Genomic DNA, 23,846 nt, shown 5'->3' with positions numbered 1-23,846 from the left:
GGGTAGCGGTGCCCGGCTGCTCGTGCCCTGCGATGCCGGGGCTGCCGGAGGCGGCGGCGGGCGCGCCTCTCACCGCCCCGGGGCGCGGCCTCGCCCGCGCAGCCGCCCCGCTCAGCGCCCGCACCGCTCCCGCAGCCGCAGCCGCGCCATGGAGCGCCGCGTCGCCCGCGAGTTCCGGCACAAGGTGAGGCGGCGGGGCCGGCCGGGGCACGGAGGCTGCGGGCCGCACGGCCCCCCCGGCCGGGCACGGCTGTGCCCCGGTGAGCCGCGGAGCAGGGAGGGAGGGAGGGAGGGAGAAGCTCGGGGACTTCGCACTGCCCTGCCACCGGCGCGAGTGGCAGCCTCCGGGGACGGGATGGGTTAAAGACCTTAGAAAGAGAGAGAGAGAAGAGGAACCTTCCCCAATATACGAGCTTTTCCACGGCTTGGAGCAGTTTGTTTTGTGTTTAGCGCTCCGTTGGAGCCGGTGCCGGGTCCAGGCGCTGGCGGTGCCCGCTCAGCCCTGCGCGCCCCCGGCGGGGCTCGGCCCGCTCCGGTTCCACCTTAACATTCCCCGGCGCGGTTGTGCGCTCATGTGCAAACGCGCTTGATACGCGGAGCCGCTCGGGCTGCCTGGCATTTTGTCGTTTTGTCATTTATCCGGTTAAATAGGTGCTCGGCAGAGCGCAAAATTGTATGAGCGAGGAACGCTCAGAAAGCTCTAATTAAGGAAAGGAGGAGGAAAATAGTTTGCATGTGTAAAAGATGTTTTTGCCAAGCCGCTTAGGACTGTCTCAGATTAAGGTTTTCTGTAGTGCTTTGTGGGGATCGTTTTGTTTTGTGAAGAAAGTTGTGGTTGGTTTGGTTTTTTCTTGGTTTTGTTTTGTTTCATCAGCTAGGACACGCAATTTCCACAAAGTAATGTAATGTTTTATAGAAGTGTCTGCCACCTGGTAATAAACACATTAACCAAAGGATTGTTAGGATGAATTAGAGGAAGTGCAAAAAAACCTTCTATATGTCAAATTGGAGTACAAGAACATTAAGGACCTGGATCATCATGATGACTGTAGACATCGAGCACATTGTTTCTGCCTTGTTCCCTATTACTGTATAACTCATCAGTGGGTTGTGCAACCTTTCTGTAAAGACTCTTGTTTCTAGGAGGGTGGTTACTGTCGTGAACTTTAAACCTTCTCCCTTTCATTGCTGCTATAATTCATAAATCATTCAAGCCCCACCCCTGACAACGTGAGATTTATTGTCAGTGCTGCAAACAGCTGGGATGCAGGTATCAGTGACAGCTTTATCAGAGCTAGAAGACATTGAAATAGGTATTTTCTTTTTTTTTTATTTTGCATCATCCTGCTTCTAGTGACCTCTGCAGCACCCAGCCTTGGATGCTTACTTTTTCTGTGACATACCAGTGAAGATGCTCACTACAAGATCTAAATTTCCTCAGTTAATGGCAGTTATCTTACTTAACATTTTTTTTCTTAGTTTCTTTTTTCTTAGCAAATATAATCAGTTTCCCTGTCAACCAAGCAGCAATGTAAAATATGCTATATATCCAAACCAGATTTTCCCTTTCCTTCAATAGTTTTCCAAAATCTGGCTAGCTTAAACAGGACTTCATACTCTTCTTTGAAATCTGGCAGATTGGAATAGTGCTAACATATTGCACTATTGCCATCTGAACTTTTTCCACACCAAAAAAGTGCTTTTTCTTCCCCACAGCTTCTATTCCACTGAATAAACTTAGGCAGACTTCTTGACAGACTTCATTTTTTATGTATGTAGGTGCAGATTGTGTGATGACTTTTTATTCATTTCTGTAGGGGGATAGAATATAAGAACATAAAGATAGTGTAGAAAGTAATCTTACCCCTAAGGAGTTGCAGCTGGGCCAATTAGCAAAGATTAGGAACAGGCCTGACTTTACCAGGCCACAGCTGTAAGCAGTGAGAAGAAGATGGTATAAAAGAGGGGGGTGGGTGAGAGGGGAGCTGGGGTCAGTGGCTGCTTTGTGAAGGAGAAAGCGTCAGTGCTCTGGGAAACTGCCCATGAGAAACACCAAGAAGGTATGGAACTTTTGCCATAAGGAGACAACAGTATGGAACTCCTACAATAAGATGACAACAAATTTATATGAAAAACAGTGCAGTGTATGTAGTGAGAAATTGAGCATAATCAACTCTGTATTCTAGGATTATCAATGATACAACTAATATGAAGACTCTTTAAATAATCACTGAGGGTGGAAGAGACATCTCGAGGTTGTCTGCCCCAACCCCGTGCTCAGGGCCCTCAAGAGCCAATTGTCCAGGGCTGTGCCCAGATGGTTTTTCTAAAATATCCTTGGTTTAAAAGGTGTGAAATCTCCTATCCCATGACTCTCCAGTAATTTTCTTGAGAAACAGATCCTAAAATACTTCTGTGATCCAAGTTAAACCATGTCACTGCTAACTTATTTTTTTATGTAGTGGAGGGATGATATTTTAGAATTTATGAAATTAGAGTCAGATTTTAGAAGCTGCTGATAAGTCCAGGTAAAGCATATGTTTTCAGTAAGATTTAACCCCAAGGAGTTAAAGAATTAGGAAAATGGCATGAGATGCAGGTGGCTATGATGCAGTGATAATTGATGGAAGGGAAGGCAGCAAGAGGAGAATGACCTATTAGTAACAGTGGCCCAGGATGATTAACCCAGCTGTAGCATTCTGAATATATTAGAAATCACCTGGGTGTTGGGTTTGGTCAGATGAGAAGGAAGTTGCTGATGTAGGATGAGAAGTGCAGGAGTCAACCAGAAAGACTGAACATTTTGTCAGAAGAAATAGCAGAATTTAGACGTGGCCCTCCGTTTTCTGAGGGGAAATCTGGATGTATCCACCCGCAAGCATATTAGGAGAAAAATTGAATGTTGTTAATCTTTTCTTTCTCTGTCAGGAAAAAGAGATGATGATGGTTTTGCCCTTTGCTGAGTAGGATTAATAAGCATTTAATGTTCTTTGTGAGGCACTGCTCATACAGTATCTTAGCTGGCATTGGGGAGTGAGCTCTGTACTTTACCTGTTAGGGAAGTGAAAAATGGATGCTGGAATTAGTTTTACCTTGAGTTTTACTTTTACAATTAGCCTTGCCTCGAGTCTGTGCACAGTATTACTGAAGTTTTGATTGCAAACATTTTATTTCCTTTTAAGACAGATTTTATGTGATGTGTGTCAAAATTCACTGTGAATAAATGGTATTCACTGGTATAACTGTAAAGCAATCTTGACCTGCATGTAGCTTTCTGGCCTTTAGGTGTTTTGAAAGTGTCTTTTTCCAGAGGAGACAAGTAACAGAAAACCACCTGAATGCGAAGTCTTGCTGGCTTTAGAGAGCCAGGAGGTACAAGTAATAGAAAACCACTGGTATGTGAAGACTTGCTGGCTTTAGAGAGCCAAGTGGGACAAAAGGAATATGAAGCATGTATTTAGTTTAGAACATAATACAAACCATTGCAAACCTGGAAAGAAAGGGCCTTTCTTTAAGTATGCAAATTGCTTCTCAGTCTTCACGTCACAGTAATATTACCCTTTAGGTCAGATGTAAATTGCTTTCCTAAACATCAGGCTTGTCCAGATGTAAAACTGATGTGATGTGACCTTTCACTTCAAGTAGGATTAGTGGAGGTCTCACTATCACTGAATATAAATTGAACTCCTCATGTAAGAATTCAGGTTTGGTTTTCTTTTGCTTTAATTTACTGTAATTATCCAACAGCGGGCATAGTAATATGACACTGGTTTAAGTAAAGGTGCTATTAGTGGGAGAGGAAAGAAAAACTAGCAAGTTCTATCAGTTAAGAGCTGGAGCAGAGATGAACAGAGGTGTAGCAGTTTGCATAATGCTATAAGTGAGCTCCTGAAATCGGTGGTTTGGACGACAGCACAGAGATTGTATCTCAGCGCGCTGGTTTTATCTGTGACAGCATGTGCTACATTAATGAGTGGCCAAAAAGGTTTCTGAAGACATTTATTCAGCAGTTCAGTGATTATCAGGTAAGACAAATATGATATTACTGTAGTAATACTACTGCTGAGGGGAAATCTAGCATACAGAGTATATCAAGATTCACCACCTTGTCTAATTGTTGTCATACTAATTTTAGAAAGTCTCATTGTAAGTGTGACACTGTGAGGTAATGCTCTGTTGCAAAAACATATCTATCTTTAAAAAATTGTTTTTCCTTAATGAAACTTTTGCTCTGTGGCTTAAGAATCTGTGGAAGTCTCTCATGTTCAGCATTTGGGCTATTAAGTCAGGGATTAATGATAGTGTCCTTGGGTTTTCAGGTCAATCTATTAATTGACAATGAAGCGGAGAAGGATTACCTTTATGACGTGCTGCGGATGTACCACCAGTAAGATCTAGCTTTATATATCTTGGTGTGAAATTTTACTAATATTTTTTAATGTGAAGAATTAATATTCATGATTATTTAAATAGTCTATGTATTACTAGAAAAGTAATTGAAATAAGAGGTTTTTATCCTGTTTAATGAAATCTTGTGGTTTCGCAGCATAACCTGCAGGCAAAGAAGCAGCATGTCTGTAATCACTTATAAAGCTACTTTGGTTTTATGACTTGGCAGTTTTTTATAAGAATTTGGTAGATTCATATCTGGGGGTGTGTGGGGGGAGGCTCCTGCGTGATAAAGCTGTTCTTAGGAAACGGGAAGAGAGCATTAATAGCAATCATTAATATTTCCAAATAGTGCTTATTTGTTTGATACAAATTTTTTGCTGACATCACTTTACAAAGATTTTTTGAGAACTCTTCTGATCAAAATTTTGCAGCTGTCCTTCACAAAGCTGGAAAAATATACTCAGAATTTTTTGGCATGTTTAATGACTCTGGCTTATTACAACACAATGGTAAAAAATTGGAAAGGTGATAGGCCTATTACCAACCCTTCTGCTGAACTGATTTAAACCACAGTTGCCTCAGACTTGTTTTGTTGCAAATTACATCAGCCCATGATCCATTGTTTTTCAGAGAAGATGAGAATATATTTTCCACTGATCATAGGCAAGTGGGTCTCAGAGACATTGTTTCCATTCATATTGATTAAAAGCTTCTTAGCTGAGTGAAATGTATATGTTTCCATCTGATGTTTGTAGTTATGGGGGTATTCAGCTGCATATCTGATTCAGTTTCACTCTGGTCTGTCTAATTGCTTTTCCATTCATAAAGATTGTTGTTTGGAAAGCCAGTTGGTTCAGCAGGTCTGAATTATTTAAAATCTTCTTAGAGTTACAAAATTAACAATGCATATGGCAACTTTTCTTCAGTTTCCACAACTGCCATGTCTTGGGCAAAATTTTCAATATCTCTGTGAACATATAATGATGATGTATCACTTCCTGGGAATACATTATGAAATATCCTAAAGCAAAAATATGTGCATTTGCTGTTGGAGTTAGCATTTTATTTCTGCTTCACTGTGAATAGTACTTCCAGAAGTATTTGACCTCTAATCCTGTATAGGTATTCCTGATCTGTATTTTCAGTGCCCATACCTCGGGAATATTGCATGCCAGGAAATGTGAATTTAAAGAAAGGGAACAGTAAATAACACAGAAAAAGTTTAACTGAATATTTTATAGGAATAGCTCTGTTGAACCTTAGCTGTTCCTCCACTCCTGCAGCTGTACAACAAAGTATATTTTGTAGATTATAACCATCTCAGTGCTGACGATTTCAAGGAGACCACTTTGCTTAGCTCTCATGAAAGAGATGTTTACAACAGTTTAACTTCTGTAGGTTTTGTGGATTAGTTAATCACCCTTCAAATTTCATTTTGAACAAAAACTGGAACTTCAAGTCTTTCCTCTAGCTGCTGAATATTGGCATATTTTTTTGTCATGGATTGAAACAATTTGTCAGTACTCTAAGTTCAGGAAAGGAAAGAGCTTGTAGCCTATATTTACTTACAAGGATCCCTAACTAATAAAGAAACAAAAATCCATTAGGCAGGTGGGTCTAATCTGGAAAGTTATTTTCAAATGGTTCCATAAATCTTGTAGATACTCTGAGAATGAAGTTGGAGATGCTGTCTATGAACGTGATGTGCATGACCTTAAAATATTAAGTGAATGTATAGAAGACTTCACATGTTTTGAAGCAAATGTTCTTTATTTACAGAAGGTTTCCTTTCTCAGGGGTCAGTGTGCTTTCATCAAACCAGTATCTGCATAAATATCTCTTTTGGCAGCTTGAAAGGACATGCACATATTGAAGCCATGAGCACAACAACTTATAAAATGAAACTTTTTGTTGGTGTGTTGTTTACCTGCTTGTTTTGTCACTGTATTTTGACAGGTCTATGAATCTCCCAGTGTTGGTGGGGGACCTGAAACTGGTGATTAATGAACCAAGCAGGCTGCCTCTGTTCGATGCTATCCGCCCACTCATCCCATTAAAGCACCAGGTGGAATATGATCAGCTTACACCCAAACGATCACGGTGAGACAATGTAGAGCAGCAACAAAACAATGCAGCTAACTTAAATAAAAAACCAAGAAATACTGAGTTTACTGAGGTAAATTCAGAGTAAAATATTGTCCATCTGTGTAGATTTGGGCATAGTTATTTTACTTTAGCTATATTTGCTAGAAGTACAGCTACATGTACTGTAACTAAATTGTTTGCCAAGCTACCTGTACTGTACCTAAATTACCTGCTAACTACCTGTACTGTACCTAAATTGTTTGCCAAGTGGCTTAATCTAGTAACAGCAAAGTAAAGGAGTCAAAACCAATATTTTCTCATTTTTCTTGAATTTCATAATAGAAAAATCTCATCGCTCTAACCTTCTAAAAGCAGTTTCAGTGATTGAAAATATCTTTTCATATGAATAAACTTGATAGTTTAGCTAACACACATCCATCCAAACTTCAGTGAACTTGCTTTTTATGCCTAAATTATATAAGTGATAAATAATGTCTAACTTGCATATAAAACATTGTTGAGGCAAGGTGTTATGCAGCTGAACACTCAAATGTGTTCCATTTTTGCAGAAAGCTGAAAGAGGTGAGATTGGATCGATTGGATCCTGAAGGGCTCGGATTAAGTGTAAGAGGTGGAGTGGAATTCAGCTGTGGCCTCTTCATCTCTCAGTTAGTTAAAGGAGGCCAGGCAGACAATGCTGGACTTCAGGTAAGAAAATTCTATATTCATGTTAGGTGCTAATGGTTGTTCTTTAACATTCAGAAGTTGATTTTGCCAAGATGCTCTTTGTCACTTCAAATCGAATTCCTACATGTAAAGTAATGCCATGGTTAATACCATTATACCAGCAGTGAATCAAGTCATTAAAAATGTTTATTTTGCTGTTGTTAATTATATGTAAGCCTTCTTTTTTTCTTGTTTGGGATATGCTAATTTTTGAAGGCTTAAAGTTTTCCTGGAATGCTTATACTTCATTCTGAGTAGCAACAGTTATATGTAAGCAGATGGAAAGAAGGATTTCTAGACTGTAGAAGAATGCTTTAAGTTCCTAAGTTTTGATTAAATGTAGAACAGAACATATAAATGCTAAGTGTTAATTCTATCTTGCATAGATATAATTTGTGTAATGAAGTATTTACTTGAACTTTATGTATAGATTGTGGGGGTTTTGGTTTATGCAATAAAATAAATAACTTATTTTTTACTATTCTCAGTATCCTCTTTACTGCATAGAATTGCACTTTCTGTGATTGAATTTTGGATACATGAAGTTGCCCACAAGATTGGCAAAAATAATTATGTGTAGAAACACTGCAATACTCATGTAATTTGCATTAATAATGTTTTGGGTGTTTGGTTTCTTTTTGAATGTGGCATTGCTTAGTGAAGAGAGAAGTAAGAAATTGCTGTGGCAAATGTCTGCATCTTTCTATCAGACTTTGAATCTGATAAGGTGTACTAAAGGTCTGAATTTCTGACTGGAAAGGCTAATATATATAATATGCCTGGCTACTTTTAATTTGTCAAGTCTGAATATCTACTGCAAGTATTGATGGCTAAGGATTGTGTTTAACACTAGTCCAAAATATATTAGACTAGTATGATTCATTAGTTTTAATTAAGTTTAATTAAGCTAGCATGTTTTTGTAGATATGCTTTAGTATTACCTCACAAATCTCTTAAATGAAAAAATAAAAATAAATATCAACAAAGCAGATGAAGTTAGGTTTCCCTATTTGTGTTACTCATGCTGAAAGCTTTCTAGAATTTAAACTGTTTCTGTTTCATGTATGTGCATGCCCTTCTGTTTGTGCATTCCTACCTATATATCCCATCCACAACCACCTTTGAATTGGTTCCATCTTCTGTCAGCCTGCTCTGCACAGGTGCATGACTAGCATGTGTGACAGGTGCATCCAGGGGGATGCTTTACAAACTCCTTGGAACAAAACCACGAGTTTTGTGTGTAGTTAGAACTGAGAGGGTGTTTAGCTCAGCACAAACCTTGTGCTCTATGTGTGCTCAGCCTAATTTAAGCATGGGATTTGCCAATGGGCAACTGCAGAAAAGGACATTGATGGACCCTCTCAGTTTGCACTACAAAAGTTGATGTATCTCATCTTCTGCATGACACAGCAAGAATGGGAAGTGTAGACAAGGGAGTTGTTCCTGGGCTGTGGGGAGCTCAATAGGAGAGATTGCCTCTGCTTCCTTGCTCGACTGCTAGAAACTTGAGAAAAAGATCAAGACCAGTCCCTTATTTGGCTTTTGTAGACATCTTCTGGAAAATATTGGACGGCACTAATGATGCTGATGAATAAAGGACTTACTAGCCACTGCCTTAAATACATTGCAATACATCGGTGTTAAGGCTGTTTTGCAGCTCTGCATCTCTGCTTCTTTCACACTAACATTTTGACACCATAAGGAGTGATGTTCAGCTGTTGTGCTCTTATTAGGATGTCAGTTTTCCTGCTTTCTCTGTACACAAAAAGGCCCCTTGGCTTTCTGTGACCAGGGTCGTTGTTGGACATGTTGGTGTCAGTCAGGAGGTTTGTAAAGGATCTTTGGGCTGGAGTGTGTGAACTCTCTTGTAAATCAGGACATTGTTAGGTTTTAGCTGACAAAGTAGGGACATTAAGGGGGAAGAATGCTTGACACTGACTCTAAACTTGGTAGGGATTATATGAATTCATATGGGCAGATGGTGCTTTGCAGCTCCTGTAACTGCCCGGCTTCTGGTTTTTGATACCTGGTGTTAAAGCTCAGCCTAAAGTGCCTGGATAATAGGTGGCACTAGGCACTTTCTGAACCTCACTGAATAACAAGATCTGACAGGCAGCCCATTGTTCTAAATTGCTGTCTCAGAGTAAAGCCAACTGCTTCTGAAATTTCACCCACCTGATTTATTTAACAAAATCTCTACACATTTTTGATCCCAAAAATGCAGTCTGAGAAAGGTATAATGATTTTCTATTATACCATCAGTTTTACATCCTGCAGCTTTTAAAATTTCCAGTTCAAATTGCATGTTTTTTCTCGAGGTACTTTCCAAGTTATATTAAAATGACCAAATAATAATGAAAGGTCTCTGTGATACTTGTAGGTTTGACCCTTTTTTGACTACAGTTTCTCTAAAAGGCACAAGTGTTTTGTCCTTCCATTAAGAAATGGACTTCATCTCCCCCCCCACCCCCCACTGCTTTTTGATACTTGTATGTGAGGATTCTGCTGAATACAAAGAGATTGGTGTGAATGATGAAAGTGGTAGCAGTATACAAAATGGGAAATTTGAAACAGTTGATGTTATTATATGAAGCCCTTCCATTTCCTAGAAGCACTAAATATTATATTTCTCATGTTAAAAGTTAGAAATAATAGGCATTTTACTTGAGAAAAAGTTAGGTTTGCATCTTTTTTCTAAAGTCTGTCATCTCTTGGTTGGATAGGGAAAGGGGAAACTGTGATATAATACCAGAATAATTGTTACTGTTCTACTCTGCTCAGTCCCACAGACTTTTATCTCTACAGCTTTGATTCATTAGCTTGGTATACAGTGATACCTGTACAAAAGTAAGAAAATACATGAAAACAGCTATTAATTACTCCAATATTAGATACCATTGTTCAGGAAAAGCTGTTCAAGTATCCTAAAGAGAAGCAGTTTGCTGTATGTTTATAGGTCTTCTGTAGTTCAGCCTAGATAAATAGGGTTATTTGTAAACCAACCTCAGTTATTGTCTGTCAGCAATACAAATGTCATTACGTTGAGTTTGAGAAATAAGATGACAGTCCAGTAGAAGAGAGTATTAAAAATACCTGTATGGGAAAAGTTTATTCCCATACTGGAGGGAAAATAAAATATGCTCTTGTGTGCATTTATAATTTTGCAAGTGCTTCTTGAGGAGATGAGAATAGATTTGACTCAGTGAATGCTGATATCCTCAGAACGGTGTGAGTTCTGCTGGTGCAGAAACCCCAGGATGGCACTGTCATTTGCAGCCCTGAAACTGGGGGTTTCTGTGTGTTAAGGCATGGCAGCCAAGAACAGGGTGAGAGGTTACCCTTTTAAAGACTCAGGTTTGTGCAAACCCAGGCTCCATGCTGTGTTAGAGTCTGCATGATGTAGAAGGTGTGATTAAAGGGGGGATCTTGAACTAAAAGGAAACCAAACAAAAAGCCCACCCTACCCCTCTGCCACATATGTAAAATCAACAGAAGATGGATAGGGTGGATGGATGTGGTTTGGAATGTTTGGAACTGTTAGTTGGTTAAGCGAGTGACAGCAGGACCTGTCAGGGATGTAACTATAAACTGCAGACCTCATGTGCTCTTCTGGTCTGATTCTGTATTTTACCACAGGTTGTATGTTCAAAGGCCTTCATTACTGACCTATTTCTGCTGTTACTAAAGATCATTTTAAAAACCTGACTGTCAAGCTCTTAGGAGTGCAGGCCGTTGCCGTGGATGAGATTTTTTTGGATGCCCAGCAGAGGGAGTGGATGTCCCACTGGTCAGGAGCAAGGGACCACAGTACTGCTTTGCCTCTGTGCCTGTATTCCTTTCTGCAGGACAGTTTTCTTTGCTTTTGTAGCCTTCTGATGCTGTGTTGTGTCAGACAAAAATCCTCAGCTTCAGTGGAAAGTGGGACCATGAGCAATGCTGGTATAGTGGACATGTTAATGTTTTGTGTAGTGTTGCAGAGCATGAGGCACTTCCCAGAAAAATTAGAAAAGCTTGTGAAAGAAATAAGGAAGATAGATTCATGGGGTTTTCTGTTTGTGGGTTTTTGTTTTTTTTTTTTTTTTGATTTGTCAGATCCCAGTAGGAAGATTCAAGGAATCTTTACAATATGAAAAAAGGCAGAAGGTGATAGCAACCCTAATGTCCTGTCACACAATGTCTTGTCTTTTTGTGTGTTAAGATCTCTAGAACATAGGCTATGTTGAGGAATTTCTAATTCCAATTCCACTCAATCCTCTCATATAAAAGGAAAGCACAGAGCCTCTCATAAAGTAATTGTAGGGTTTTTTTAAAAAGAGCTTGATTATGCATTCCACCTAAATTTTCTTGAATAAAAATATCAAAAATATTGTTTCTTTAGCTTTGCTGAAAACTGAAGTCAGCCTAACGCAGATACCAGCATGGAAAGCTTAAGCCTAAAGTGAACTTTGGAAGCTTGACACTTGAGTCTTTAAACGGAACATTTTAGGCAATCATTAACTGGGGATAATGCTGCCATGAAACCAGACACATTTGTGAGGAGGCACCCAAAGTTTCATTGACTGAGAATAAAATCCCATGCTGTTGGTGTTAATGAGAAAAGTCTCATCAAATACATTTGTCATAAAAAATATTCACAATAGTTGAGAGGAAATGCTTCTGGAAAGGACCCAAACTATTTGGCTTTGTCCATGTAGAGATCAGAGGTATAAGATGATATGGTGGATGGTTTAAGGTAATTTCATGGTAATCATTTGTATATTTTACTGTGCAGTGGATTGATCTGCATTGATAATGGAAGAAATCATGCACTAATTTTTATACAGCTACATCACGTGGTTCACGTCAAGTAAAAGTTTTTGTTTATGGTGCTCCAGCCAGGACCTGGAATTTTTCATTGTAATATTGGGCAGATAATAAGGCACTACCTAAAATGAAGTAGGCAATGTCTTCATCACTGATTCCTTCTCAGCCTGGCTGGGTAAAAGGATCATTGGGCAGAGTTCATAGAAACTTGGAAAATTCTCTCTAGTCATCATGGCATATCAAATTTGGATTTATATTAGAGGAAGAGAAACTTTTTGATTGTACTTTGATAAATAAGATTTGAAATTTTATAGAAGTGGCTGAAAGCACCTTATCTGTTCTACACTATTGAATTGAACACTGCCAGGGAATGTCCTCAGGGTGCTGCCATTGGATTGGCAATAAATGTTAGCGGGGTCCCCAAGCAAATGAAAAAAAGGTAAAATCCCTTAAAATATTGTATTTTCTCAATCCAGAATCAGGCAAGATAATAAGACTAAGTTTAGTTTCCTATTGATCAAATATATTAAGGAAGATATCTCAGAAAATATATGATAAAAGCAACATAAAAGAAAATTACTATAAAATTATTTTAATTAAAACACAGACTTGTTTTTAAAGTAATCTGTGGAATACAAATCTGATGTATAGTAGACAGTATTTATAAAATTTTTATTTGGCCATTAATTTGCTCTTTTGGTGTTAGGTATTAATTCAAAACAAATACAGGTAAGTCTGCTCTGACATTACCTGAGATTCAGAAAGTATTCATGAATCGACATGATCTAACCTTTGTAGCAAAATGACTGCCAGATTACATTCAGTCTTAAAAACTTCTAAAATTATTAGCTCACAATTACTTTTTCTTTTCCATTTTGTGAGGTTGGGGATGAGATAGTGCGCATAAATGGATATTCCATTTCATCATGCACACACGAAGAAGTCATCAACCTCATTCGTACAAAGAAAATCGTGTCCATAAAAGTGAGGCGTAAGTAACACAGAAAATCACCTCTGTCACCAATGATTGCTGTTAATGGATTGTTTGTGGTCTGCAGGAACATAACAAAGTATTTTTCTTTTTCAGATGTTGGCATGATACCTGTCAAAAGGTAATGGCTTTTCATTTGAAAACAGATTCATTTTTGCACAGCCTCCTTCTATCCCAAGAATCTGTGTTTAATTATGAAAATGTGTGAATGCTGATTAAAATGTCACATCCTTTTTAAAGAACAGGCAGATGTCTTGCTTGATGAATCTGATATTATACCAGTTGCCTACTTAAATGAACCAGTTTCTATTTCCTCATTTGTCACAGAAATCTCCTGGAAATTTAATTATCAATCCACCTAGCTTAGGAGAGAGCTCCACTGCTTCTTTGTGTATGTAGCATATGATGATGGCTTCAGAGTTTAGAAAAATTTAAAATTGTTTTGGTCTTGCAATTTCCATTGAAAAGCTGAATCTTTAGGTGGAATGTTTGAGAAATGTTAATGACAGGAGGTGTCACCCTGAATAGACATTTCTGTAAGATGTTTGAGTGGTTATGGTTCATTTTACAGTTTTCCTCTGAGTTTCCTAAAATTGTTTTACCTGAGAGGGCTTTATCTGTTTTATATTCAACCTTTACTAGCCCCAATAATTGTACTCTTGTTTAATGTTCTGTTTAAATTTCTGGAAAATAAACCAAATATGAATGGTATCCAAAGAAAGTTGTGAATGCCAAACAGAAGGCTTCGTTCCAAAGTAAGCTTGTAGAATACACTGACATTTATTTTGTCCCATTATTTAAAATTACTTTTTCCTTTCAGTTCACCAGATGAACCCCTTAAATGGCAATATGTGGATCAGTTTGTGTCAGAGTGTGGGGTAAGAGATCAATATTTGGTTAAATGTCTTCTGGGCAGTCTGTAATGGTTCTGAAACACTTTCTCCTCTGACCTTATCAGAGAAGCTATTGATGCATTACTATAATGCAATATCTTGTTGAAAGGATTCTGTGAGGAACATCTTTTGTGATATGAAATTATTCTAGAGCTATTAGGTAAGGAAAGGGCAGGACACAAATGAAATTGCTTTTACTCATTAATTGCTTCATTTTGCTTGAGCTTATTAGCTTCCCAGGCTGTAGTTCTACTGCATAAATCTTTATCAGATCATTTGGCCTATTTTAGGCATATTAGTGGAGGAATTACAACTTTGAATGCAAGTGACTTCTAAGGGTTGCAGAAGTGAAAAGAAAAACCACAATTACTGTTATTTTGCTTTCAGGAAGAAAGACATACTTAAATAGTGAGCCTTATCATGTATTTCTCCAACCCTTTTGTCAGGAAACAATAATCTAAATTATTATTTTTCCATATCACTTTCCTCTGATTTTCCTCCACCCTTTTCTGAAGACAAAATTTGACTATTTAAGTAATCTTCTGCAAACAGATAAGTTCAGTCTTTCACCTCAGCCATGCAGCTCCACTGAAATGACTCTACCTCACTTTCATTTCCAGCAGGATAGGACCTTGGAGCCTTTAACAGGACCTTGAATCTTATCTTGACGCTGGCTGGGATTCATCCTGGCTACATGAAATTTTATAGTAGTCTTAATATGAATTCAAGACAGAATTAACATCTGCATCGTTGTTTAATCCCTGTACAGGAAGGAAAGGGCAGTGTGGCTGGACTTGCTTCTTCTGGAGGGAGAGACAGTAAAGAGAAGAAAGTCTTCATTAGCTTGATTGGTACAAAAGGCATGGGATGCAGGTGGGTACATGTTTTTTATTTAATGTCACTGTTTTTTAAAGGAGACACTCAAGGCAGTTATTTCCATCCTTCTTGGCTATGTTGTCAGACAAATGAAGATCCATGCTGGATCAGGAAGGCGAACTAACAGTAGGGTATCTGTGGCACATGCTGCATATTTTTAGGCAAAGTGTAAGTAGCTGTGTTAAAAGTACTGTGATGAAGAAAAGAACTTTAAAATTTAAAAATAAGAACGGACTGAAAGTGCCTTAGTACAACTTGTCATGGAATTGGATCTTGTAAATGCTTTTACATTTTTAAATACTTAAAAGTGCTGCTCAGTGACATAGCAAATTCCAGCACTGTCCACTGTCAGGTTTACTCTCTGCAGTCTCTGACCCTTTTCAGAGCTAAAACATGATCACAAAGCTACATCCAGCTCCTAAAATCAATCTTGAATTTACAAGATATTTTAGAAATATGATTCTGGGATTCTTGGACTCCTTGCAATACTTATGGAGATTTTGGAGTAGAAAGGGATATTGTAGGATTTCTTATATATTTAGAAATAGATAGTTGTAATTATCAGGCCTCTTTTCTCCTGCAATTTGGAGGATGTAAAGATTTTTAAAAAATCATTTACAAACCTGCAGAGGTGGCTCAGTATCACTCGTTGAATGTATAATCTACAAAATAGTTTGTGTCTAGGCCCAGCTTAGATTGCAGCTTTAAGTTCCTGATCTAGATGTTGGCCCCTGGATGAAACATCCTTCTTATTCCTAATAAATAATCCTGAGAAAATAACAATGTTTTACACATACAGGGTCATGCAGTTCAGCAAATAATTCTTCATTGTGTTGCTTGCTCACTTTCAAGTATCATTAGTGCCCCAGTCCTTTAGACAGTGTAAGTCCGCATACATGTAAGTTTTAGCATGTAAGGCAAAATACAGATGATTATTTTTCTTTTAGGTTTTTCTTTTAAACCAGTTTCGTGGGGTGGAGAGTAGGAAAATAGGGTGATAAACCACTGTGTGTGTACTGGTAAGTTTTGGTATTTGTTTCAGAATTGGCTAATACCATAAATATTATTCAAGCAAAAAACTATGGAGAAACAGCTAAAACTACTCACTGTATTACGCTGTATTCCTCATAAATATTATTCTATCAATATTATCCAATTAATGTTTGGGATTTTCTACATTTCCAGTATTTCCAGTGGTCCAACACAAAAACCAGGCATTTTTATCAGCAATGTTAAGCCAGATTCTCTTTCAGCAGAGGTGGGCTTAGAGGTAAGTTTAGCACCTTGCAAGGTAGGTGCCAAAAGGAATTCTTGTTTTGTGTTGACAACTCCAAGGATTCAGGGGGGTTTTCTTCCCCATAGGAAAGAAATATCTGGTGATTACATTTCAAACAAAGCTAGTTTTCTAAAATGTAAGAACAGGAGTGACCTGAGTCAGACCAATATTCCTTCAAGCTCAGGATTTGATCCCAAGCAGTGGCAATGGCAGATCCCAGTGCAGGAGTATGCAAGCCTGACCAGTTTTCAGTCTGTTCCCCTTGCACTCTGCCAGTACCCATGATTGTTGTGTGAAGGGTGTTAGAAAGCACATTTCTTTCTGTTTTCATTGAATGTATGTACTAACTTAGCATCTGTACTAAAATTTGCATTAATTCCTTTAGGTTGGCGACCAGATTGTTGAGGTGAATGGAGTGGACTTTTCTAATGTGGATCACAAAGAGGTAAAAGTCTTCTTAATTCCCTGGATTTGTAGTTGTCAGCTTATTAAGTATGTGTCCTGTTTTCCTGTCCACAAAAAGTATGTTCTGATTCTGAGCTGTTAGCTCAAGGGGTTATGTATTGAACATGGATTTTGGATATTTGCATACCTATGACTCTATTTAGTTCTGGAAATTCCAGTCTTGGTAACTAGCATTTTACTGGCCTTTTATCCCTTCCTTCACACTGCTTTTTGTTTTGTTTTAATTTTCAGGCTGTCAGAGTGCTCAAGAGCAGCCGTACTTTGACTATCTCTGTGGTAGCAGGCGCTGTAAGTAGCGTATTTGTAAAAGCAGAACATTTGTAAGCAGAAATGAGTAAAGCTGTGTGAGTAAATAAATGGTAAAAATAAATGGATAAAAACAAAAGCTGTGTTTCTGTATAAGATCTATACCTCTGGCAAACCAGCACAGTTTTGAGTGGCATGTTATTCTTTCATACCACACCAAGTATTGTCAAATAAAACATGGTTGTGGGCCAATGCAAAATCATTTCCTTCACAAGGAATGGAAATTAAGGTTATTGTAATGGTCTCTCATGTTTGAGAGCTTCTGTTCTAATAGATATCTGCTTCTGCTGAAACATGAAAGGTGAATTGGATTGGAAACAAATGATTTTTAATCCTGAATAGCTGATGCCTCAGTCTTATTCCAAATGAGTTCCTTTTGTAACTGTTTATCCGATCTCATTAGTGTATTGACACACTGAAAATTGCTCAATCTTTCATTTCCACTGTTCTGTGCAACAGAACCCTAAGCCTTTGAGGTTTAATGTAAAGCCAGCTGAAATTTAATCAAATCTTCCCTCTGACTTCAGTGTGACTTTCAATAAATGTTTTAATGTTTTCACTGCTTTAATCCTTATAGAAAGTGTGTAGTTGTATACAAGAGGATAATCAAGTTCCATAGACTAATCAAAGACCAAGGTTTCTAATTGTCCTGCAACTGAGTTAAATAGGGGAAAAAAAAAGATTTAATAAGTCACTTCAGCTACTTCCTAAGGGCTACTGTATACTGTGTAGCTACATTAAGGAATTAATAGTTTATTTGATTTACTCTTAGAGTAACAAAACATGAAGTTGTCCAAAGGTGCTGTAGAGATTATTTAAAGAAATACTCTGGGTTAGTTGATGAGGCTCCAGGAATTCAACATCCTAAGGATTTAGTTTCAACTCCCAGTTATGTTAACAACTTTAAAAATATGAGATCTACCTCAGCATGCATCATTGGAGTGGTATCCTTAAAATGGCAAATTGTTGCTATGGAACTCCTCTGTCCCTCACTCCTTCCCCTTGCATCATCTTCTCAACAGACATCTTTGACTGGAGAACAGATAGCATAAGGAAACATTTTCCTTACTATGGTGCAAAGACATTCCTCAATGCCTGGTTTTGTTCAAGATGTGTACTTTGCACTTTAGAGACAGGAAAAATCCTACATTCCTAATTAACATGGGATTTTTCTTTCAGAAATGAAAATTAGATTAATGTTACCAAAGCATTCTACCTATAGCAGTATAGAAATAGCTTTCTTGAACAGAAAATAGTGCTAGTGTCTTAATTGTAAAGCTAATGAAAAGGGAACCAACTGAAACACATAAACTGACCTAACTAAAGTACATAAAACCAACTGAAATACATCAACTGCAGTGTGTTTTGGGGATGTACATTCCCTATATTTGGGGTCCAGAATGATGACATGTTTGTGCAGCAGCCAGGCATTAAGAACATTAAAACACAGTAACTGTGTAGTTCTCTTCACATTGGGAATCATTCAGTGTTCTGTTTTCTGGCATTTCATCGCCCAGTGAAGTTTCAAGAAAGTATTATGTGAATTTTTTTTTTTTCTGAGTGACACTGAGCATAAATTTGGCATGACCCCTATGGTGATGTTGCTGGCTTCAGTAGTTGCAAACCTTGTCTGAAGTGTTTTGTACATAATAACTGAGAGGCTGAAACTAGAATAGCTCCTTGGAGTAAGCAGTCAGGTCTTTGAGGATCTTCCAGGGTGTGTTCCTTAGGAAGAGCAATGTGAGGAAATGGCAGATGTGCTGTGGATGCTGACAGTCTGGTCAGAGAGAAAGTCAGATAAATTTTGTCAAGCTTCTCTAGAATAATGCCTGGGAAAGTTTATCGGACCAGACTGTCAGCATCCACAGATGTGCTACTATGTAACTGGGTTTGAATCATCTCCTAGAAGAACTGCAATAATGAGGTATTTTCACAAGTGATGGAAGTGGTGGTTTTGATTTCAGGGCAAGGAGCTGTTCATGACTGAAGAAGAAAGGCAAAGAGAAGCACGTCTCCGTGAGCTGGAGCGCCAGGAGTTAATGCATCAGAAGCGCCTTGCGCTGGAGACCAACAAAATCATCAAAGAGCAGCAAGAGAAAGAGAGATTGTGAGAACTCACTATAAGACAGCCTGAAAAACTTAGCTTGGATTTGGGGAGGGCATGGAAGACAGGAGCACATAATTATTTCTGTGATATTTCTCACCAAAGTGAGAAGATTCTCAACTTAGATTAACTTTGTTTTGCTTTTGCAGAGTCTCTGTTCATAAAATGTTTATCCTGTGATGCTCTTGATATTCTGGGCTTTCAAAGCTGATAGTATTTAAAGCCATCTTGAGTAGAAGAGTCCTGCTGCTCCCTGACTCTCATAGCCCAATGTGTGGTATTCATTATTTTCCTGATGCTATTCACTCATGCTTTATTTTTAGCAAGATAGATAGAAGTTTTAAACTCATACAAAAACATACTATTGTCTTTTCTCTGAAGAAGATAGTGACTCAGACAATTAAGAGTGTATGTCCTTATTATCCATGTGGTCAGGAATGTCCTCAGGGTTCCTAGGAAACCGTACTGAACCTTTGGTGTCAAAGATGACTTTTAAAACAGGGCATTTTTCCCCAATACAAATGTATTTACTACATTTAACTTTTAACTATATGCTGACACACTTTGCTCAGGTTCTTACTCAGAAAATACTATTTTTATCATGTTGTCCTAATTCCACTTATTATAGAAGAAAGCTGGAGATTTCCCAGAAGGCTGCAGAGGAAGAGGAGAGATATCGCAGAGAAATAGAGCAGTGAGTAAAAACCTTACACAGGCAATGTGCTGCCTGGAAAAGGGTTCCTTGTGTATTAGATTAGATCTGGCTGAAAACATTCTGCATGTTGCTTTCAAAAAAAGTTATGTAGGATTTGTATTTAGCTAAATGTAGGATCCAGTACATATCAGTAAGTACACCACAGTTAAAGAATAGGAAATGGATCTGAAAATCAGCACCTGTGAAACATGACGATTATAAATAAACATGAGGCAATAATAAATTCAGTGTCAAGTTGAAGTTGAGAACTTATTTTAAAAGTATTATTAATATATAGAGAAGCTTAAGATTAAGGAAATTCTGTGCCCCAGAACTTGTTTACTTTGTTGTCACTGAAACATTACATTTAATTCTAAGAGCAAAAAAAGCAGTTCTGCTAAGAAACAGATCAGTACTATATTTTTAACTGAAACATTTTTACATTTGGAAGTTTGAAATTAACCAGTTGTTACCAGAGTAATTAACTTTTCTTCTAAATGATGCTGGGAAATTGCATGAAAATGCGAATTGCAGAATAACATCTGTTTTGATTCAGCCTTCTTAGGGCTACGATTGACCCTCAAGTCTTTGGCTTTGCCCATTTGGCATAATAAGGGGTTTTAATTAATTTAATTCATTTAAGTCTCTCTTCATGAATCTGTATTAGTCAAAATTTTCTGATAGAAAAAGAGCAGGGAATTCTGAATTTATAAGGTGCATAAAGAAATATATTCCCCAGCTGCCACAAGAGAAAAATCTTCTGGCAGTCCTGCTGGGGGCTCTGCAGCAGCACATGGATGAATTCTTATGCATTTCCCTTTTCTGATCCCAGGCAGTTGATAACATCCTGTTCTTTATTTGTGGCCTATATAGAAATTCCTGCAATAGCCAAAAGCTGCTATAAAAGCAGGCCATCACAGGTGAAGGATGTTTCTGTTCTCCAAATCTAGATTGCCTGTCTGTTATAATGGATGTTGGCTGTCTGCTGTGTTGTTCCGCACTAGGAGCATCTTTACTCACTCAGGGAGGGCTTTCTTGCCCTGAGGGCTGCTCAGTGTAAAGTCTAGCGCAGCTTTATACTTCCTTGTATAATTTTTAAGTGTTGCTCGGGCATTTTTTAGCTTTTCCATATCACAATCCAAACTGTTAAGTTGGTGTCAGACTCCTGGGTGAGGAAGAGGAAGAATGGTAGCACAGGAACCTAGATGAAATCTTAATCTGAGATTTAATGAGCAGTTGTGGCAGGCTAAAATACAATGTTTTACTGTATAAATTGTTTCTGAGTATCATGCCTTGCCTTCTTTTAAGAATCCTTTCTGCAGGAGTTCCTTGTATAAAGTCACTGTGCCCTTTTTTTGGTATCTTGCATTTGAAAAAAATTTCATATGTGCCTAAATGGCAGAGGTCCCTAACGCCATGTACTGCAAGTTACATTGTAACACCAACTTCTAAAAACTAAAATTAAATGAAAAAACATTCTGTCCATTGTTCCCTGGCAATGCCTCTAAATTTAAATAGTGAGCTCAGCTACATATTTAGGAGTGTTTTGACACCATGTGAATATTTTTTCAATTTACTTTAGTTAATTTAGAGATGCGAAAGATAATCCAAATATAGATTCATATGTATTTAAGACCTGGTAAATTTTGGCACCACATTATCAGTTCAAGGCAAGCTATAATCAAGAATAGATATTGGATCATTTAAGGCAACATATATGAAGCTACATGTTGTCATGTTATTCAGCACTTCTGCTGTGACATACTTGGTACTTACTGAGTTTTTGCTTGAAACATCTTTTTTCTCTGATCAAAGTGCAATGCTAGGTAATTTACTTCTTTTGCATGCTCTTGTCCTGAATTGTGACACTCCCTGCAGCACCCCCATTCTCTATGTGTACCTTTCTATTCCCCTCTCCTCTCTTGTTTGATTTTTTCCCGTTTTTTCCTAAAATACAGAATTTAATATGGTTTCTGTTCCAACAGTATTTATTTCTTTTGGGGAAGAGTCACTTTTTATGGCAACCTAGAACTACGTGTTTAGGAAGCAATCATCAAAATAGTTTTAAAGATAGAGAGGAGTCACATATTTTTTAAAGTATCATTTGCCATTGTGACATCTGATTTACATGTATGGTAGATATTCTGTCATTCAGTGTTTCAGTTTTTCTAGTAAGTAATTCCAGTCCTAAAAATGAAAAAATTGCTAAATGAGAGATTTTTTAAAATTCATTTAAGGTGATAGTACTGTAGTGTGTCACTCATGGTTTATTATCTGTGCAGGTGTTAAATAAGAGGCCTTAGAAGTCTAAATATTAAGAATATCTTCTTGTATTGTACTTTACAAATCCTCTTGGTAGTTTAGTAAATTAAACAGATTGATCGATTAATTCAGTTATGAGGAAGGAGCAGCTTATTCTGCTTTATATTCAAGAGAAAAAACAAATATGCTGAAAAATTATAATGGTAATGAATTTATACTGATGTTGTTCGTTTTATACTCAGAATGTTTAACTGCATTTGTTTCCTCTAGGATAACAGCAGAGGAAGAGAAATTTAAAAAGGAGTGGGAAGAAGACTGGGGTCCTAAAGAACCACCCAAGTCTCTAAAAACTGTAACTGCAGAAGTGCACTCTCCCCCTCGTTCCAAACACAAAAGTAAGTAATTGATGTCAAATTTCCTCCTTGTATTTGTCTCAGACACATCACTGATCTCTGTGGAATATACCACTAGTTTGTCTCCAAGGTAAGGTTGCTATGAATTGATTATTTCCAGAAGACTGGAAGCATATGATAAATCAATTAAATAATTCTTATTTAACAGGTATCTATCTTGCAAAATATACATCCATTCACACAGTCATGATTTTTAACAATCAGCAGCAGGAAAAGTAAAAAAAATGCGGCTTACTAAGAAATGGTCTGAAGCATCAACCTTGGGGATTTGGTGCATTGTTTTGCATGTTGTTTCTGTCAGCCTTTTCACAGTTTGGCTTGGGATATTAAAGATCACTTTGTTCCAACCCCCTGCCATGGGTGGGGACAATTTCCCCTAGACCAGGTTGCTCAGAGCCCTGTCCAACCTGGCCTTGAGCACTGCCAGGGATGGGGCATCCACCACCTACCTTGGGAAACCTGTTCCAGTGCCTCACAGTAAAGCATTTCTTCCTAGCACCTAATCTAAATCTGTCCTCTTTTAGTTTAAAGCCGTTCTCCCTTGTCCTGTCACTACTTGCCCTTTTAAAAAGTTCCTTTTCAGTTTTCTGGTGGCCCCTTTTAGGTACCAAAAGGCTCACCTGAGGTCTCCCAACAGCCTTCTCTTCTCCAGGCTGAACAGCCCTCGCTCCCTCAGCCTTTGCTCATAGCAGAGGGGCTCCAGCCCTCTGATCATCTTCATGGCCGTCTGCTGGACCCATTCCGACAGGTCCAGGCATTCCATCTTATATTGGGAGCTCCAGAACAGGATGCAACACTCCAGGAGAGGTCTCATGGAAGCAGAGTAGAGGGGCAACCTCCCTCCCTTGCCCTGCTGCTCTTGATGCAGCCCAGGATGATGCTGGCTTTCTGATTTACTTGTCCAAATGGAATTCAGAGAGTTGGAGCTCAGCTGGCAGTTAAGAAGCTAAATTGGAAGCTGCAAATTGTCTGTGGAGAGTGTACTAAAATTGTATTGTAGAAAGAAAAATGTGGAAAGTTCTTGTTGCATAATTTATAGGAGACTTGGGCTGATTCCTAACCTGATATTATTTTACTATGTTATTTTTTGTGTGACTTTGGGGAAGTCTGCTGATGGTTCTGTTACAGGAAAAGCCACCAAACTCTTCAGGCTTCCCTTCACCACATAGCAGACCAGTTGTCCATATGCAGATCCTATCAGCTCTTCAGGACTGGAGGAGGTTGGAGATTATTTTAAGTAGAGCCTTTTTTGTTTTTTTAAACAATTCTGTAGAAAAACATCCCATCACTTACTAAGATTTTTGTTTCACAGAAACTTGTAGTCATACATTACTGATCTTTTTCATTTCATGGGAACCCCCAGCTACTGTCACTTCTGTCCCCTCACCCCTTTCCTCCTTTGTTTCTCTAGAAGATTTAAAGGGAGTTGCACATGACCAACTTGAAACAGATGACGTGGATGGAGTGAACATGAAGCAGGACAAACAGGTTTGCCGCTCAGCCCTGACTTCCTATCCTGATTCAGATTCTTCCTGTGTCTCACCTCCTCCTGACAGTCAG

The 23,846-nt window shown here is 38.3% G+C and overlaps 1 protein-coding gene across 4 annotated transcripts in view; it reads left to right on the top strand.

The window, feature by feature from the left end:
• Nucleotides 1-148: 148 nt before the first annotated feature.
• Nucleotides 149-23,846, top strand: part of USH1C (USH1 protein network component harmonin) — a 47,470-nt gene continuing 23,772 nt past the window's right edge. For 2 of the 4 annotated variants that reach the window (XM_059475078.1, XM_059475081.1), the window contains exons 1-15: nucleotides 3,922-4,025; nucleotides 4,320-4,387; nucleotides 6,349-6,492; nucleotides 7,047-7,185; nucleotides 12,889-12,997; nucleotides 13,094-13,118; nucleotides 13,818-13,875; nucleotides 14,660-14,763; nucleotides 15,952-16,036; nucleotides 16,428-16,487; nucleotides 16,739-16,795; nucleotides 18,778-18,920; nucleotides 19,546-19,611; nucleotides 22,144-22,268; nucleotides 23,698-23,774. In XM_059475078.1, the coding sequence (XP_059331061.1) occupies nucleotides 3,957-4,025; nucleotides 4,320-4,387; nucleotides 6,349-6,492; nucleotides 7,047-7,185; nucleotides 12,889-12,997; nucleotides 13,094-13,118; nucleotides 13,818-13,875; nucleotides 14,660-14,763; nucleotides 15,952-16,036; nucleotides 16,428-16,487; nucleotides 16,739-16,795; nucleotides 18,778-18,920; nucleotides 19,546-19,611; nucleotides 22,144-22,268; nucleotides 23,698-23,774 (1,329 nt within the window). In that variant the 5' untranslated portion in view covers nucleotides 3,922-3,956. Of the gene's footprint in view, nucleotides 185-1,994; nucleotides 2,061-3,921; nucleotides 4,026-4,319; nucleotides 4,388-6,348; nucleotides 6,493-7,046; nucleotides 7,186-12,888; nucleotides 12,998-13,093; nucleotides 13,119-13,817; nucleotides 13,876-14,659; nucleotides 14,764-15,951; nucleotides 16,037-16,427; nucleotides 16,488-16,738; nucleotides 16,796-18,777; nucleotides 18,921-19,545; nucleotides 19,612-22,143; nucleotides 22,269-23,697; nucleotides 23,775-23,846 lie in introns of those variants that run through there. The other 2 variants (XM_059475079.1, XM_059475080.1) reach the window with 2 other exon arrangements.

This window comes from Ammospiza nelsoni, chromosome 6 (assembly GCF_027579445.1).
Source record: "Ammospiza nelsoni isolate bAmmNel1 chromosome 6, bAmmNel1.pri, whole genome shotgun sequence".
NCBI classification, from domain to species: Eukaryota; Metazoa; Chordata; class Aves; order Passeriformes; family Passerellidae; genus Ammospiza; species Ammospiza nelsoni.
Note: the sequence above shows the minus strand (reverse complement) of the source record. Positions and strands in the feature narration are given on the sequence as shown.